This window comes from Pelmatolapia mariae, linkage group LG14 (genome assembly GCF_036321145.2).
Source record: "Pelmatolapia mariae isolate MD_Pm_ZW linkage group LG14, Pm_UMD_F_2, whole genome shotgun sequence".
Classification (NCBI taxonomy): domain Eukaryota; kingdom Metazoa; phylum Chordata; class Actinopteri; order Cichliformes; family Cichlidae; genus Pelmatolapia; species Pelmatolapia mariae.
The window spans coordinates 22,953,952-22,970,882 of NC_086239.1; the positions used below are offsets into that span (position 1 = coordinate 22,953,952).

At 39.9% G+C, this 16,931-nt stretch overlaps 2 protein-coding genes and 1 non-coding gene across 5 annotated transcripts; all 3 read right to left on the reverse strand.

Annotated features, from left to right (window-relative positions):
* Nucleotides 1-2,048: 2,048 nt before the first annotated feature.
* Nucleotides 2,049-5,778, reverse strand: mrpl28 (mitochondrial ribosomal protein L28). Of its 2 annotated transcripts, XM_063493546.1 has the most exons (6): nt 5,666-5,778; nt 4,896-5,201; nt 3,464-3,616; nt 3,248-3,382; nt 3,061-3,147; nt 2,049-2,460 (listed from the first exon to the last, which is right to left on the reverse strand). In XM_063493546.1, exons 2-6 carry the CDS (start codon nt 5,178-5,180, stop codon nt 2,365-2,367), a joined length of 756 nt encoding a protein of 251 aa, XP_063349616.1. In that variant the 5' UTR covers nt 5,181-5,201; nt 5,666-5,778; the 3' UTR covers nt 2,049-2,364. The 2 variants fall into 2 exon arrangements, with proteins under 2 accessions (XP_063349616.1, XP_063349617.1); XM_063493547.1 differs by lacking the exon at nt 3,061-3,147.
* A 915-nt stretch (nt 5,779-6,693) lies between these two features.
* On the reverse strand, nt 6,694-6,780 carry trnastop-uca (transfer RNA opal suppressor (anticodon UCA)). The gene has a single exon. It is a non-coding gene; the product is annotated as a tRNA-Sec (tRNA).
* An 842-nt stretch (nt 6,781-7,622) lies between these two features.
* On the reverse strand, nt 7,623-16,801 carry LOC134641357 (uncharacterized). Of its 2 annotated transcripts, none has more exons than XM_063493744.1 (6): nt 16,711-16,801; nt 11,824-12,435; nt 10,672-10,953; nt 10,284-10,561; nt 8,633-8,820; nt 7,623-8,197 (listed from the first exon to the last, which is right to left on the reverse strand). In XM_063493744.1, the coding sequence occupies exons 2-6, from the start codon at nt 12,431-12,433 to the stop codon at nt 7,894-7,896; spliced, it is 1,662 nt and encodes a 553-aa protein (XP_063349814.1). In that variant the 5' UTR covers nt 12,434-12,435; nt 16,711-16,801; the 3' UTR covers nt 7,623-7,893. The 2 variants fall into 2 exon arrangements, with proteins under 2 accessions (XP_063349814.1, XP_063349813.1); XM_063493743.1 differs by lacking the exon at nt 16,711-16,801 and adding an exon at nt 13,855-13,957.
* Nucleotides 16,802-16,931: the final 130 nt, after the last annotated feature.

The window sequence follows — 16,931 nt, forward strand, 5'->3', positions numbered from 1 at the left end:
ATTGGCATCCATGAAAGAGCAACCTTTGTTTTTTAGATGCAGATGGACAGCCGAGTCTTGTCCCATGGAGGTTGCTGGTCTATGTTGTGCCATGCGTTTATGAAGTGGCTGTTTGGTTTCTCCAAAGTAGAGGTACAGCTACACTGTACAGAATACACTACATTAAGTTTGTGTTTAGAGGTTTTGCCTTCGGGATGAACCAGTTTTTGTCTCAGTGTGTTGCTGAGTCTGAAGTATAGTGGGATGTCGTTTTTCCAATACACCACCTACATAGGGGATGACAATGTTGTTACGTTTGTCTTTCTGATCCTCCGTAGTTGGTGTCTACCCGCCCCTATTTTAGAAGAGGTTCACAACTTTGTGGACAAGTCTCAGTGGGCCCAACACTCTAAAGGAAAGGAAAGACAACGCAGAGAATTCCACACTTTGCTATCAAAAACATTCACTTCTCAGTCAGAACCTCAAATACCAATACAATCAGTATTTAAGGTTTAACTCTCATCATCCACTGGAGCATAAACTGGGTGTCATCAGGACGCTACAACACAGAGCGAACACCATCCCCACAGACACAGCGGCCAGGGAGGCAGAAGAACAGCACACCAAGAAGGCCCTGAGTAAATGTGGTTATCCCACCTGGACTTTTGTCAAAGCTGGGAAGGCGCTAAAAGAAAGCTCCAGCCGATCCAGGAGAGAAGGACAACCGCTGCCTAAGCGAAAACCTGTAGTGATCCCATATGTGTCAGGAGTATCGGAACAGTTGAGATGCATTTTTTCTACACACCGTGTCTCTGTGGCTTTTAGACCCCAAAACACGCTGCGCCAAAAATTGGTCCACCCCAAGGATCGGGTCCCCCGACACAAACAGAGTAACATAGTGTACGCTGTTAAGTGCCAGGAGGATTGCCAGGATTTATACATCGGGGAAACCAAACAACCTCTGGCGAAGCGGATGGCACAACACAGAAGAGCTACCTCGTCAGGCCAGGACTCTGCAGTCTATTTACACCTACAGGCCAGTGGACACTCTTTCAATGATGAGGATGTACACATCCTGGACAGGGAGGAACGCTGGTTGAGTGGGGAGTCAAGGAGGCCATTTATGTGAAAAGGGAAAAAACATCTCTGAATCGAGGAGGGGGCCTAAGGGTACATCTTTCGCCATCATACAATGCTGTGATTGCAGCCATTCCCCAACTCTCTGTGAATGGGACTTATGGCCATTGATCAGTGGGCTTTGATCAGTGGGTTTTGGTCAGTGGTTGTTGATCGATGGTCATGAGAATTTGCATAATTATGATGAAGGAACTGACCTCCCAGCCCGTTGTTCCTTCAGTGGGCTGGTTTCAGTCATTATTCAAATATATTGTTTATAAGACTAAGGAAACCTGCAGTCAGCTAAGACTGATGAAGTCACTTGGATGAGTGACGAAACGTTTCTCCCACAAAACGCTACGTCCAGATGAACAGAATCAACTTTTGGAGTTAGTAACATAAATACAAATTACAGTATGTTTTTTTTCTCCATTTGTAGGAGCATTACTTTAATTTGTGTTATGCTTTTATAATAACAATAGTCTTGAATTTTGAAATCAACACACAAACTGATTTTTTTGTCAGTTGGAAGGGAAAAAAAGATCGGTAAATTTCTCGATATCTTTGCATGCACGGTAATATTAATTAGCAGATAATTTTTTCACTCTGAATTTTGCTACCAGTCTTTGTGCTTCACTGCTGTAACACCTCTGCTGCGACACTGGTGGATATTGTTCATTCAATAATATTCCGACTTACTCAAGACCCACTGTCACAGCCATGTCGATATCAGCACAGGTGGATGTATTTCAGTGTGGACAATGTACAGTGACATCTGTGGATAAGTAACACCTTAACAGCATGTTAACTGAAGGAAAAGGTCCATTTAAACATATATTTATATGGTTTGATTATAGAAGAAACTGTGTTTCCAAATTGAAGTTATTTAAAAAATAAACTCATTAAATATTCTTTAGAAAACAAACAAACAGAATCAAGTTTTAAGAGAAAAGGAATCTTTTATTTTCTATACATGTGCCTCAGATCAGAGCTGCTCAGGGAATATTTACACCATTGGAGGTTTGTCCCTTAATTCCTGAACTTCCTTATGCAAGGCTGTTAAATGCAAAGAGGAATAATCCATAAGTGAAATAAGATAAATAAGTATTAAACCAGCATGGCTTAGTTTCTTCTATCACTTTCACCTTTGCGCTCTTCCCGGTTGCATTCAGAAACAAGGATGTGGTGATTCAAACTCTCACCCAGATCCAGAGAAGCTTCACAGTTCAACCTAATAATTTTTTCCAGTTACACAAATGGTTCAAGATATCACTTCTTCTCTATGACGTGTGGCTCCAACAGTTTCTTCATGTGCAGCTCCTCCACCAGCTTATCCACACAGACCTTAAACAGAGGTTCAGGCTCCTGAAAGACAAGAATATAAACACAATCAGGACCTGCAAGATGGGCGCGGTACCCGCACACAATGAAAGACGAAATAACTAAAAATGTTGGTCTCATGTGTACGTCAGCTGCCTAATTACTTAAATTTAAAAGTCTTAAAAAGGATGGAAATTGAAGTTTTCTGTATCTGTAAAATTTTCTGCAATGGCTTCACCAGCTCAAAAACAAACATACAGAAAGAGACAAAAGGCCTCCTATTAATTTATTACTGCAACATAGATGAATAACTTAAAAATGTCAAAAATGCTTTAAATGTAGCAAAGAGAGATTTATCAAAAGATGTATCTCATGACCTTTAAATGATACAGCTCATTTTAATATAAAACAAAGAATAACATTGTCAGCTTTCATCTCACATGGTCCTGGAAGCACCAATGTGGTTTTAATAGGAAAAACTAAGCGTTCAAATCCATCAGTAAAGAGGCCTGTGGATAAGTAGAAAACAGTCTTCCTCCTGCAGGGTTTCACTTTTCTCACAACCTTTTTCTGTAAATGTGATGTCATATACCGACATATAACTCACTCTAGACACTCCAATTTAAAACTTAAATGACTCATTACTTTGTGCTCCAGCTGCCGCTGTTTCTCCACAGCCTCCTCCAGACTTAGACCAACCCACTCTACCTCTTCTTCTGGGATCTCAAACTGCTGCTCACAGAGAAAAAAGTGGGAGAAATTTTTTTTTTTTTTTTTTCCTTGTTGACTTTACTCACCGGGTCCTCAGTTGACTCAGACATATTGGACATACCTTGTATTTCTCGTAAACCTTTTCTTGTTTAACGGGGTCATTAGGGTAAAGCTCTGTGTTTTTGCGTGCCAAACGAAGCAGCATTGCCCTCTTCAGGTCCATCCCCAGTTTGGAGTTGAGGTCCTCCTTTGGTGTCTACAACCAGTCATTAGTTAGAGACACATGGAAAACACAATAAGAAAAAGTTCATGTTGAACCGGGGTAGTTTTATCTTACTTTGAGGATATAATAGTCGAAGCCGTAAGCAGCATCGATGAGGTCCAGAGTGCGAGCTGTGACCGGGATGGTGAACTTGTGGTCAAGGATCTCGCTGTAAAGTTCTCTCTTGAACACTTGTGGTTTCCAAGTTTTCCTCAAACGAGTGGACATCTAAACAAAGACAGTTTAGACAACTTTTAAACTATTTCAAAAACAAAACAAAAAAAACCACACACACACACACACGAAAAAGTACATTTGAGGAAGTAAAACGAGCACTTTTTTAATTTTCTCAGGTTAAATAATAAATAATATCACATGAGGTGGTTCACCACAAGTATTCTCATTGGCAATAGTCAAATATATCACTGAAAATAATCAGCTGCTTCTCCAGTAAGTCTGTCATTATTAAATGAACTGTAGCTCCACTATTTTAAACTACTACTGCAAGACAGCAGCAGTCAGAGTTCATCCCACAGCTCGTGGAGAAAAACAAACTCCTCAGAGACTTGCTCTTAAAGAAGAAATAGTGGTTCTGATCAAGACAAAAGCCTCGTGTGACGTGAAAGAGGAGCTGGCACATAAATCTGTCTTGGTATGATTCAAATAAGGAATTATTATCATTATTATTATTTGTAAGGAGATGTGTCCTCTTTTGGTTTAGGTGGCGTTCTACTACAGAACTAGGGTGAAGAGGCGCCTCACCTATTTTTAACACCATCTCTCACCTGTCGAACAGAGATATATGTGCAGGTGGAGGAGGTGGTTTGTAGGCTCACACGGGCCCGTGAGCGATTTAGAGATTACCTCTTGAGGCAGAATTGTGAACTTTTTTTAGTTGTTTACACTCTCCCCAACCTTGCTTGGATCTGCTGGTTGTTGTATTTGTGGTGCTCCCAACCCATGTTGCCAACAGGGAAGCTGCAGAGTGTCCTCTATTGGACAAACTACGCAACATCAGCACTCATAATATAGCTGAAGGACATTTCTCCCATCATCTTCACTTTTCTGACTTTCATTTATCAGCTGTTATAAATCCTGATACTGATCATGTAGAATTTTTCTCTCAGATTGATATATGTAAACACTGAACTTTCACAGCCAATAATACAGCAGGTGATGTTCTTCTTTAGCAATACAGTACTTTGCCATTTTTACTAAGCAGCAGTAAAGCTTTTAATTTTCACCCAACTCATATTTTCAAGATCACCTTACTTTTCTGAATGGTTCTCTGTAAAGACACAATGGCTTGATGCAAATCAAATGGAGCAAACTCAGGAACACAACTTCTAATGCTCTGTTCTTCAGAAGCTGCCCCCTGCTTTCATACAAGCATTTTATATAATATAATAATATTCTTATAGGAAATGATCAAAAGAGGAAATCAAAAGCACACAACAGCAGCACAAAAAAAGACAAAAAAAACCAAACTATTCTTCTACAGACTAACTTTGTCATTGTTGGCATATCTGTAGCCCGATATCCAGCCCTCTCCTCCCCACAGGCCGTCCTGGGACTCTGGAGGGTAGTAGATTGGGACTGGGACATCCTGCACCCGTTCCTTCAGCCCTGTGTTGGGGTTGGCTCGGTACTGGACTCCCAGAGGCCTCCAGTGGACAGGTGTGGGTTCCTTCAGTTCAAGGGACTTGAGGTAGTGCTTCGGGAGACGAGCATAGATGCCCTGTTTCATTTTAAGGGCCTCCCAAACTTTGGGGGAGTACTTCAGAAGAGGCATCTTTGCTTTTGACAGTCAAATCTGCAGCACAGAGGAGGGATAAAAGAACAAAACTTAGTGTTGCTTGTGTAGACCAATCAAAAAAAAAATCAACAGTGTTCCAGTGTTTGCAGGTGTTACAGCTTTAATACATACAGAAAATAATCTGGTGCAGAAATAAAAGAGGAAAAACTTCCTGATTTTTCTGTGACAGGTTGCATTCTTAAAATAATGAAGCGAGAACTTTGATGAAGACTCAGAAAGTATTTTTTTTTTCTTTAGTTAATGCAAAATGCCAGAAATGCCTTATGTAATTACAAGCTGAACATATTTCTGAATCGTTTATTTGTTTTAATAAATAACTACTGGAATACAGAAACAGAATAAGTTTAATGATATTAGCTGATCATTAACCAATGCAGGTCAACAACACAGTTACACACCGGCTTATTTAATGAAACAAGCCCTCCATAAGTGTCTGTACCGGCACTATTAAAATGTCTCACCGCGTAATTAGAAAAAGCAACGCCGTCAAACACCAATGGAGATTTTAATCCACGTTTTCTCAACATCAAGCAAGCAAGGGCATCGTGAATCCTCCGCTACTGGCCGCAACTTCCGCGAACAGCAAAAAGCATCACATATGATTGGACGAGAGAAGACGTCACTCTGTCGCTTTTTCCGGGCAAACCGGATGTGCACCCACAGGCAGAAAATAAAAATGTACTTTAGACCAGAACAAACGAAAGACGTGTTCTTGTAAAATACTCATCATATATATATAAACGTGTTATGTTTGTGTTTCTTTATTCTTTTTGCACCAAAAGCTTCCTTTAAGAATCTAAGCGCTGTGTTTTGTTCATTATTCGGTAGAAGTATTCTTAAAATCCTTCACTACTTATAAGCAGCATTACACTTTTAATAAATGTACAAGAAATCTGTTTTTTAAACCCTAACATCAAGGTGTTTTTGTCTTTTAGTCAGTTAATCAGACTTCATTACACACTTAGCGTGCAGATAAATAGAATGAATTACTGGGGGGGGGAGAAGCTTAAAGAAGAAAAGAAATCCTTAAAGAGAACCTAAATCAGTAGTGCAAGAGATTCAACAAGAGATGATGATCTCTCCATAGCAGGGATTGTAGTTCATTGAACTGTGCAGGGAGTTTACTTAAAAAGAAATAATAAATTAAAAACAATCAATTTTTTTTTTTTTACATATATATGTTTTAAAAATTATATTTATATGCAGATGTGTCTATCTGTCACAAGACGGAGTGGAGACGGTGTACAGGTAGGACTAATTTGTTTGTGAAACCTTTCTGTTTAAAGTGCTCATGGTTTGGAGGACCATTACCATCTCCTGCATTGACGAGTTCAGATGTTATTTTGATATTGATGGACTTTTATTTTGGAGAGCAATGACGAAGGTTGACAGGAAGTGGCACAACAGGGTTTCATTCTTTAAGCGTTTATACAACACAAATCATTAATCGCTCAATTACTCATCATTTCAAAACTGTTCTTTGACGTTACGCCCGAAAGGTGGAATTGAACCACTCTGCCGCTAAGCAGCTACAGGTTTGAAGCCTGCACCCCGGACCACCGAGGCTCATCCGGGCACTTACTGACAGCCTCTTTACGCGTATAAATACCTCATACCATTAATATTCATCTGACTCACGGTGCTACATACAGTGACTGTTTTAAGCGTGGTTTAATCAAAGATGGGTCACAAAAACGATCGTCTACTGCATGACAGATAATCTATTCTTTCTTGTGCGAATAAATCACTGAAGAAAAGACATGTAATCAAGTCTGTGCTGTTATGCAAAGCAGACGTGCTTTGATTGGTTGTCTGAAAATATAAAGGAGGAGACACGGATTTCTCAAAGGTAAGCTGCATGATCACCGCTACAACAGAATCAAAACAGCCGACAGCTGATTAATGGTAGAATTGGCTTTGGGTGTGTTGTGCTGAATAGAAATATCATTATATAGCATTAAAATTATAAATAAAAGACTAAAAAAGAGAAATGCATAAAGCCTATTGATCAGATGATGTAAAGCGGTTTTAACAGCTGTAAACGGTTTCTACAGGCATCTCAGGCACACCTCACACATAGCTGAACTCACCTCCTGCTCTGCTCTTCTTGCTTCATGGGACTTCCACGTAAACACAAGATATTTTTCAAGATCACAAAGATGTTTAGCAGGGACAAGAAGGACTCACATGGTTTACACTTACAGGAAATATACACATAAATGTTTGTTATTGTATTCTAGATTAACTCCAACTTCTATAGACAGTATCAAACTCATGTAATATTGCAAATATAGCATTTCAGGATGAGTTATAGCTGTAGCCAATTTTAATCGTAGAATGATATTTGGAGTGAACAATCTGGAGCAGTGAATCATTTTTATTACTTATTACTCCTGTTTAAAAAAAAAACAGGAGATATTAGAATGAAGATTTCTTTTATTGTAAAACTTGGAAACACTAACAGAGTTTTCACGCACAAGTATGACGACATAAGGGATTACAAAAAAAAATCTAAACCATTTTACTACACACTGCATAAAATTTCTCGGAGTAGCACCACAAAACTCGAGACTGAGATTGAGCTTATTCGGGTCATTTTATTTCTCCACATTTCACCATCTTCACCTCTCCGTCATGAAATAAATGTGATGATTAATTTCTTTCCTCCGTGCTTATTCTTTGGTTATTGTCAGAGAAAAGTGTTCTCAATGATCAAAGTCTGAGGCTCTTCCTTTGTTTCTCCACTCGGTGGCGCCAGGAGGCTCTGGATCGCCTCCTCTGGAGGAGAACAGCACATACTCCTGGCACAGGCCTTTCCGCAGGAGAGACTGCACGCCAGGGGAGGGGGTGGTGAGGGGTCCTCTCTGTGGATAACAGGAGAAGCTCCGTCCTGGCTGCCTAAAGAGGCGGAATCAAACTCTGGTTGAACAGTGCAGCAGCTCACACCTGCGCTCCGCAGCACTTTAGTGACTCCCGACATCATTTCAGCACACCTGCATACATGTGAAATGAACCTACATCAATAAATTGTCGCATTTTGAATTTAGACAGATCATATTTATGATAACCACACAGCAGTGACAGTTAAAGTGAGACTGGTGTGCACATTTTGACCACCATGTTATTATTCTTTGACTCTGTAGAGTAACTTTCATTATGCAAAGTTCAAAATGATCCTTATTTAACATATATTGGGCTGGAGTGCAATCCCTCGCAGCTTGTTTCAGACAGTGGGTTTGCACCAAGACCTGGTACAAGATAAATAAGAATTGCACTGTGAATGTTGAAATGCTATTAGAGTAGAATGCTAGAATAAAAATGTTTAGTTAGATATGGGCACAGCAGCTCCTCTTTAAGTACATTCCCAATTAATTACTCAGTGCTGACTGTCAGAACACCACCGAAGAACAGAAACCTCTTCGTCTCACCTGTGCGCTGGAAATCCCGTGTAGCAGTGCACATGAACAGAGGCCACAACGAGGGATTCAGTTAACTGCCAGACGTGGAGGTCGTGCACAGCCTGCACTCCAGGCAAGCATGCAATCCTCCGCCCAAGATCAGTAACACAAATATGTGGTGGTGTGGCCTGTTGTAGCAGCAGCCCATACCTGTACAACTACAGAGGGAAGCAAGAGTGAAAACAGAGGCCTGTACTACGAAACAGACTTTGGATGTGCCAGAAAGTGATTGGCAGCATTTAAAGTGTTGTAAATAACTTGTTGACCTATAATATGTCAAACATATCTCTCATGAGTGATGTCAGAGAATATGGAAAAAGGAAATAGCTGCAATTTTTTTTTTTTAGGCAAAGTGACTTTTAAAACTCTTATCAATATATTTTAAATACACACACACACACACACACACACACACACATGCATTACTTAAAGGTAAGTAATGCAAAGTCATAAGGGTACTAGTAAACTAACAGTAACTACAGCTTATTTTTCAAAATAAATGAGAATATTAAACATAAAAACACAGAAACATTTACTCTTGCTTTGCTTATATATAATATATAATATATATAATATATAATATATATTATATATTATATATATTATATATAAACTCATTGCAAATCCTGTGGACTGCCCTCTATCAAAATATACATGGATATGGCACAAGAAAACGCATACAAATAACAATAATCAACATTCAGTCAGATCTTTGCGCAGAGAACCAGGATGGTCTAAAGTTTCTTTTTTGCTATTTGTGTTCATTTTTTCACAAAAAAGTTAAGGTTTTTCTGTTGAAAATCAGTAAAGAAAAATCTGTAAAAATAAAAATCAGTAAAGACTCTTAGATACAAATTTTGCCTTTTTTTCCCCCCAGTTGGCTGCAACCAATTTTATTGTTCTATAAACAAAAATATCTGACTCTGAAACAAAGCACCTGTTTGTGTCTGCTGACCTTATATAAAATTTATTAAGTCTACATTTGAAGTATGTTTTGATATGTATTCCTTACTTCCTTGCAGATATAATAAGATATAATATAATAGATATAATAGAAGCTGCTGATACTGGCTGCCAGCTCGGAGCGGCGCCGGAAGTATTTAAACCACCAGGACGGCAGCTGAAAACTGTATTTTACACATTAACTTATTCAAATACTTGATTTTAATCCATCAGAATCTCTTGTCCATTACTGCATTATTTCCTTCCTGACTTCAAATTGGCTAAAATTTACTAATGCACTAAGTCTATACCAGTCTTACTGATTAAGTGCTTAAAGCACAAGCATATTCTAACTGTACTTTTAATAATAAACTACTGTACACTGCTTTTCCTCTCACACACACTCATAGTGTGGATTTGCAGTTGTGTTGCTTTCAATCTGCAGTATGTGTTTAACCTCTTCACAGTTTTCCTGTAATATAATTTTATTCTTCTTTGTAAAATCAGTTGCTCTGCTGACAGTAAACTAAGTAGATAATAGTAAAATACTCTGCTTGAGATTAACTCACTTTGTAGTGCATCTATTTTGAATGCAGACTTGAGGCCTGCCTCCAGACTTTTCAAATGATTTCAACTTTAAGTGTGTAGTTTAGCATGACATGAGCACACAGAGCGTGACCTGTGGTGCAGTGGTGGCAATCAGTGTAATGACAGCCAGCAGAGAGAGGCCGGGATCCAGGTAAACCAGGAGGCTGCAGGCTCCAGAGCTGTCGATGACCTCCGGGAGGATCAGTAGCATCACCAGACTGTTGATCAGGCCCAGAAGAGACGTAAAAAGTCCCTGAGTGACAAAGATCAATGACAGGAGTCTGATGGGCCAGCGGTAGGTTGGAACCGGATTCTCAGTGTAAGGTAATGACTTGCAGACGTCAGAGATTTGAGACGTATTTTGACTCTCTGAAATAAGAGAAAAAGAGCGAAACAAATGTTTTTAAACTGTTGTTTGGGCTAACACACTGGAAACTGAACAGAGAAAAAGTGGACAGTCTACAGAGCTGAACTGTTACCACGATGTCCCGTGCAGGTGTTGTGTTCAGGATTCTCTGTGAAATCACTCTGACCCTTACAAGCCTTCGATTCTTCAGCGCTGCTCGCTACTTTAAATTCACGCAGGTGAATTTCTGGCTGTTGTTGCTGACTTTGGGCATCAGTGTCAGGGATGCTGGAGGTTACCGGATTGCAGAGGACGAGCACCTCGCTGTGGAGCATATCGTGCATAGCAGACTCAACTTTTGATACACTCCTATCTTCGAATTCCTCTTGGCCTATGGCTTGCTCCTTAGCCAGGACTGTGGGAGTGGAACACAGGAATGAAAAGCAAACATGGACACCATTTGATCTTCCTTACAGCTGAATATACACTGCGTAGCTACGTTAGAGTACACAGCTAATAATCCATTCCTGAAGTCTACATGCACTTGGCCTAATCTAGCCATTAATAAAAGCTTTCTACTCTCCTATAAATTGATGATCATCTATTGAAAATCAACTATTGTGGCAGCCTTACCAAGATGTTACAAATGCAACTAATTCTAGCAACCAAGGTTGCACCAATATATCTCTTTATCTGCTGAAGTAAAGTGAAATGTGTTGTCATCTACTGTGTCATTTGCAAGCAGCCACATTTAGTGTGAATGGGAACTTAGCCATGTCCAACCCCTTATTTCTTCTTCATTTTAAGCTAATACATGCTGGCTGTAGCTTTATGTTTATTATACCATCTAGTCATTTAATTCCTCTTATGTGATTCTTATTCTAGAAGTCTACTGAAGTACCTTTGCATGATTCACAGATCAAAATAATCTTTATTCCTCTTATATTGAAACTTCCCAGCAGCTCAGTTCATCTTCTGCATGAAACAAGCTGTTTTAGCTCTTTAATGCTTTAATACCTTTAAATCAGCAGCAAGTGGGCAGGGCGTCTGTGCTTGCAGCAGAGTACGGATATTAATATGTATGTGAGTATAAAATATATAAGAAAAGAATATAAGAAAAAACAAGACTGACTAAAAAAAACATATCTCAGATCTGCGGTTTGAAGCTATAAATCTGCAGGATTGGATCAATGCTTACCGTCCCTGATGGTACAATGAGCCAAAGAGTTGTGTGCAGGTAAATAAAATAGCCCTTTACCTTCTTTCATTATTTTTTGTGTGTTACCTTTTTGGTTAACTAGTAGGTGAGATCCAGTCTCTTCCTCACCCACCCCGGTCTTCTTATGTCGCAGACGATCACAGCTCAGCCCAAACACGAGCATCTTATAGAGCGTACTGACTACTCCAACCACCACAAGCAGCTGGGGTTGATGCACTGGGTGTGGCTTCAGGAAAAAGTGGATAATTTCCATGAAGTATGAAATACACAAGGAGACCAGTAGGAGGGTAGAAATGAAAACCCTCACAACCTTAACCCTGCTGTTGTGGTAAGACAGACCGCAGTTTAGAGCTGCAGGGGAAATCTTTGGGGAGAAGGGCTGATGAGGGTTGACCACTGATGGTGTCTCATGGTTAGGCTGAGCAGTGACTGTCTGGCTACCAGCTGGAGGTTCAATGGAGGAAGCATGTGGAGAAGTAGAGGGTTCCAAAGAGGAGAGTGATGTTTTAATTGTGCTTGCAGTCTGAGGAAGAGGAAGAGCCAGGTGCATGAGGATGAAGAGCGTGTGGAAACCATCCACCAGGGTGATGAGGGACTTACACAGCTGACTGATGGCGATCTCGCACATCAGCAGCAGAATGGTCACTCCCAGCATGCACCAGTGTAACACCCTCATTCCTGCAATTAAGAGTACAGAAACATTCAAAACACTTCGAATCTGAGACCCCATTGTTTGCACTGAGGTCTAACCTGAAGGGCCACAGTCACATAACAAATGAACAGGTGACTATAACCACATGTTCTGGCATAATAATAAATAATAAGTGATGACCATTCAACCTAAGTGGAGATGTTTTTTAAAAAACAGCATGTTAGCACTAACACCTGATACCAACTACCAAGCACGGTGGTGGGAGTGTAAGGATTTGGGTTTGTTGTGCAGCCAGAGGGCCGGTGCACCTTGCAGCCATGCAACATGAACGCTTCTGTATGCCAAAATATCTTAGAGTCAAATCTGAGGCCATCTGTCTGACAGCTAAAGCTCGGCTGAATGGGATCATGCAACAGGATAGTGATCCCAAGCTAAGCAGGAAATCTACAATAGAATGCCAAAAGACCCAAGGTGTTGTAATGACCAGGTCAAAGTCAGAACCTCATCTGACTGAAAGGCTGTGGTAAGACTTTCAAGGGAGCCCACAAATCTCAGCGAACTGAAGCAATGTAAAAGAGTGGACTAAAATTCCTCCAAAATAATGTGAGAGGATAAAGTCACGGGGATGGGATGTGTGTACTTTCTTACAGGCCTGGTTAGAGTCTTTTGAAAAACTTCTTTCTTAACAACATGTATGCAAACCATTTATGCATCCAATGGTTGAATGTGTTATTATTTTAAAATCAAGAAAAAAAGTAGTGAGAGAGTGAAATTCATTTAAAAAAACTAATAACTTCAAGAATGCACAAACTATTGAAATCCATCCATTCACTGATTTCCTCAACTGCTGATCCAGTTCAGGGCCATGGGAGAGCTGGAGCATATTTTTCAGCTATCATAGAGCAACAGGAGAGTTCATCATCCACCGCAGGAGCTATAAACGGGTCAAGTGTTTCACAAAAATGAACATTTCAGAGTTAAGAGCTGAAGACTATCCCTGAAGTCAGATTAAGTTTTGTCCTTGCCTGAAGAAACAAACTCAAAGAGCTACACTTTGTGTTGCGACGTTGCAAAAGCATCTGTTACACTCAAGGTCAGGATGTCAGCTGCATGAGCCCACACAATTCACACAATTCACCACATGCCTCTGTGCCGTCTGGTGCACTCATGACTTCTCGGCATACGCACACTGATGATTGAATAAGTAGAACTCTTATACATGAAATGAAGCATTGTACCTTTTGAGGGCTTTTTGTTTGGTACTTTAAAAGTCATGTAAAGCCTTTTATTTCTCTTGCAATTAAAACCTTGAGCTAAAGACGACTTTTTTATAACTGCAGCAGTCTTGGTTTCATAGAAACAACTTTTCAAACAAGAACATGTTTCAATCATGAAACCTACGACAAACTTTCCACAGCATGTCATATATTCTTAAGTTCATTTACCCCAGAAAAGTGGACGTCCCTCAGCCGGCACTAAAAGGTAAGTTGGACTCCTGGATGTGATCTGTGCAGCAGAAGCTGAAAAGTGTCATTCATGGTGCTCACCATCTCTCACTCTCTCTGTCCCACCACACTCCTCCTCTGCTGTAATCACAGTCATGTGAGCAGGGGAGGGTGTGGGTGGGATCATCCCTCGTTGGTGGGAGAAAATACGTTGAAAATACGTTCACACGGCCCACCCACTCTTCAGATACCCTCCAAGCAGATCAAGTGAAGCTTATTTGCACTAATTAAATCCCGATTGTGTTGTCAAGATTATATAATGCCATCATGAGGTGAGACCTTCTCAGCTCTGCCTTAAAGTATTTAGGATACTGGCATCCAGTCAATATTATAGCTCCATTACCAATGGACTTGCTGCCTTCAGCTGGCCTGTCTAATTATAGTGGGAAGATCAGGGTATAACACTCTATTATAATTTGGAATAAACTAAATACTAAACACTCTCTAAGCCCCCTACTGGTAATAAAATATTCATTCAGATATTCATTCAAGTATTTGCAGTATATGTACTGATTATTTCATCGTCTATTTCTTGAAATATTTATCAAAGGAGGCAGAAATATCATATTTACTGGGATTCGCATATTCTTATATGTATTCTATATATCTACATGCAATCTACAGCACATTTGTGGGGAGAAAAGTTCACGCTTCGATGTCAAATCTATGTGAGGCTGTATTTTTGCCAGAAGGTCAGCTTGTGTCAATGGGCCAAAATTTGATGAGTGAATTCCTCGTGCTTTGTTTCACAAGCAGAGGGGTCAACAAAAAGTCAATGTTCAGATCACACATAAGAAGGGGAGTACTTTAGTGTATTTGCAGTAATTTAAGTTTAATCAAGCATCGTTTTAAAATCTTTCCATTAAAAAAAAAAAAAAAATTCCTTAGCCCCTGTGAGCTCGGTGGATGTGCTGCACCCTCTCTGTCCCCCTCTCATGATCCCACAATGACGCTGCAGTCCCATCGGCCCCTGCTCCTTAGTGTCAGCGTGAGGGGGGTTGTTTCAGTCCACTGGACTGTGGATCAACAGGCCAGATAGGGGCTGACACCACAGATAAATCCCTACTGTTTCACCAGCATGCCAGCACATTCCTGAGGCACAGCTAAACCCAAGGAAAGACCCAGCGAGGAAGCATTTGATCACTTGTCACTGTCCCCAAACAGAAAGAGGGAGCCATAAAGTTTGAAGTATTGCCTGTTATACCAATTTCCCCCACCCCTGTTTTTTAATTCTGGGACTGTGAATCAGTGAATCAAAGCTTAAAATCTTTACACTGACCCTGCAGCCCCTCTAGAGGTTTTATCTCTTCCAGCAGTCTAAAAATAAAACTCTGACACATATTTGTATATAACTGCTTAAACATCAAAGAGTCATCAAGTAACCCTAAAGGACGTGCCGTTCTTTAAAACAGCTGTGCCTGTCTGTGTCTAAATGATTAATTATTCATTTCTAGTTGAGCTCATGTTAGTGGTGGGGAAACATGGTTTGGGTGTATTTTTTTTCTTCACAGAGGGTTGGCATCCTACTTAAGAAAGGATAAGGCACCCTCGTTAACTATCTCACATTAACAGTTAATCGAGATCACATGAGTCATTTAAATATGCTCAATAGCATTTCTGCACTCTGTGTGTTTCTGATCAAATACTGTGACTTTCTTTTGGCCCTCCTGACTACTTCTCGGGCCTGTTGCCTGAGAAAATCCAAGACTGTCCCATAAGTCCTTTGATTTTTGGCGAAAGTTGTACATAACTAAATGCGATGGCTAAAAAGACAAAAAAAAGAAGAAGCCACTTTTAACCTATGTGCAGCAATTACATGCTCACTAAATAAAATAGTCTGAATGGCAACTGAAATACTTCAGTCGGGAATGTTAAAGGAAATGCTTTAGTATTAGATCCAGTTCAGCTAGTTTTGGTTTAGCTTTAGCTCAAAGCTCACAACAAACTCCATAGATGCCAGCTAAAACAAGAAGCTTGTTCAAACATACAGATTCAAGAATTAATACATTTCAGTGGTGAACTTGGTATAATTATCAGATCAAACTGCATCTTATTTATTGATGAAAAATAAATATTTAGGTATCATTGCATTGCCTTCTGGCTATGAAGTTGTTGTTGTTTTTAGAGGGGTTTAGGTAATATCTGAGAGTTCATTGGATATAATACAAATACTGTGCTAGTACAAAAATATATCCATGAAAACTACATCCAGCTTTTTTTAGAGGTGGCCTTGACCAAAGAAATTCCTCTCATCTGCTAACTAACTAAATAAACAAATCAAATCCTGGATGGATGCCAACAGGAGAAAACCAAAACGGAGATGTACTCTTGAAATCACACTTCATTTTAATATTGATTAAGAGAACACTGAAAGAAAGGGGAAACTCACTGATCTGGCCCACTTAATATTAAAGTGAGCCATATGAGGCTCTCGATGTAAAAAGAATATGACAACAAGACTAAGCACAGTAAAAATCCAAATAACACAAATGAGCTCTGTATGATAGACAAATTTTGACCAAAGAATTACATAAAGAATTTTAACATCACTACCCTACCTACGATATATAGCTGACACTCAGAAAATTATTCATGCTTTTATTTCCTCTTAGATTTCGGTAAAGGCCTTGTATGTCAAAAAAAGTCATAGCTTCCAAGTGAGCAGCTGCTGTCTCAAGAATTTAGCTCTCTCTGTTTAATCCAGCGTCCCTGTGTGCACACGAAAAGCAATTTCCTTTGAATCGTTCTTCACTAGAACAAAATCTGTGTCCAGTTAACATTTATTAAACCACATACCTGGTCCTGCTCCTTGCTGTGGGCAGTTATCAGCTTTTTCTGCTTGAGGAAATTAAACGTCGGTGGAGAGATTCAAGAAAACTTCACACTGATGAACTTTTCAGCCATGTGCCCCGAGGTCCACAATCACATGCCTCGTACCAGCGTGGAGATAAACAAGCCTCGGGTGCTTTTCAAGCCATATGATAAGTCACAAAAGAAGAAAACGCAGGAGGCCAACA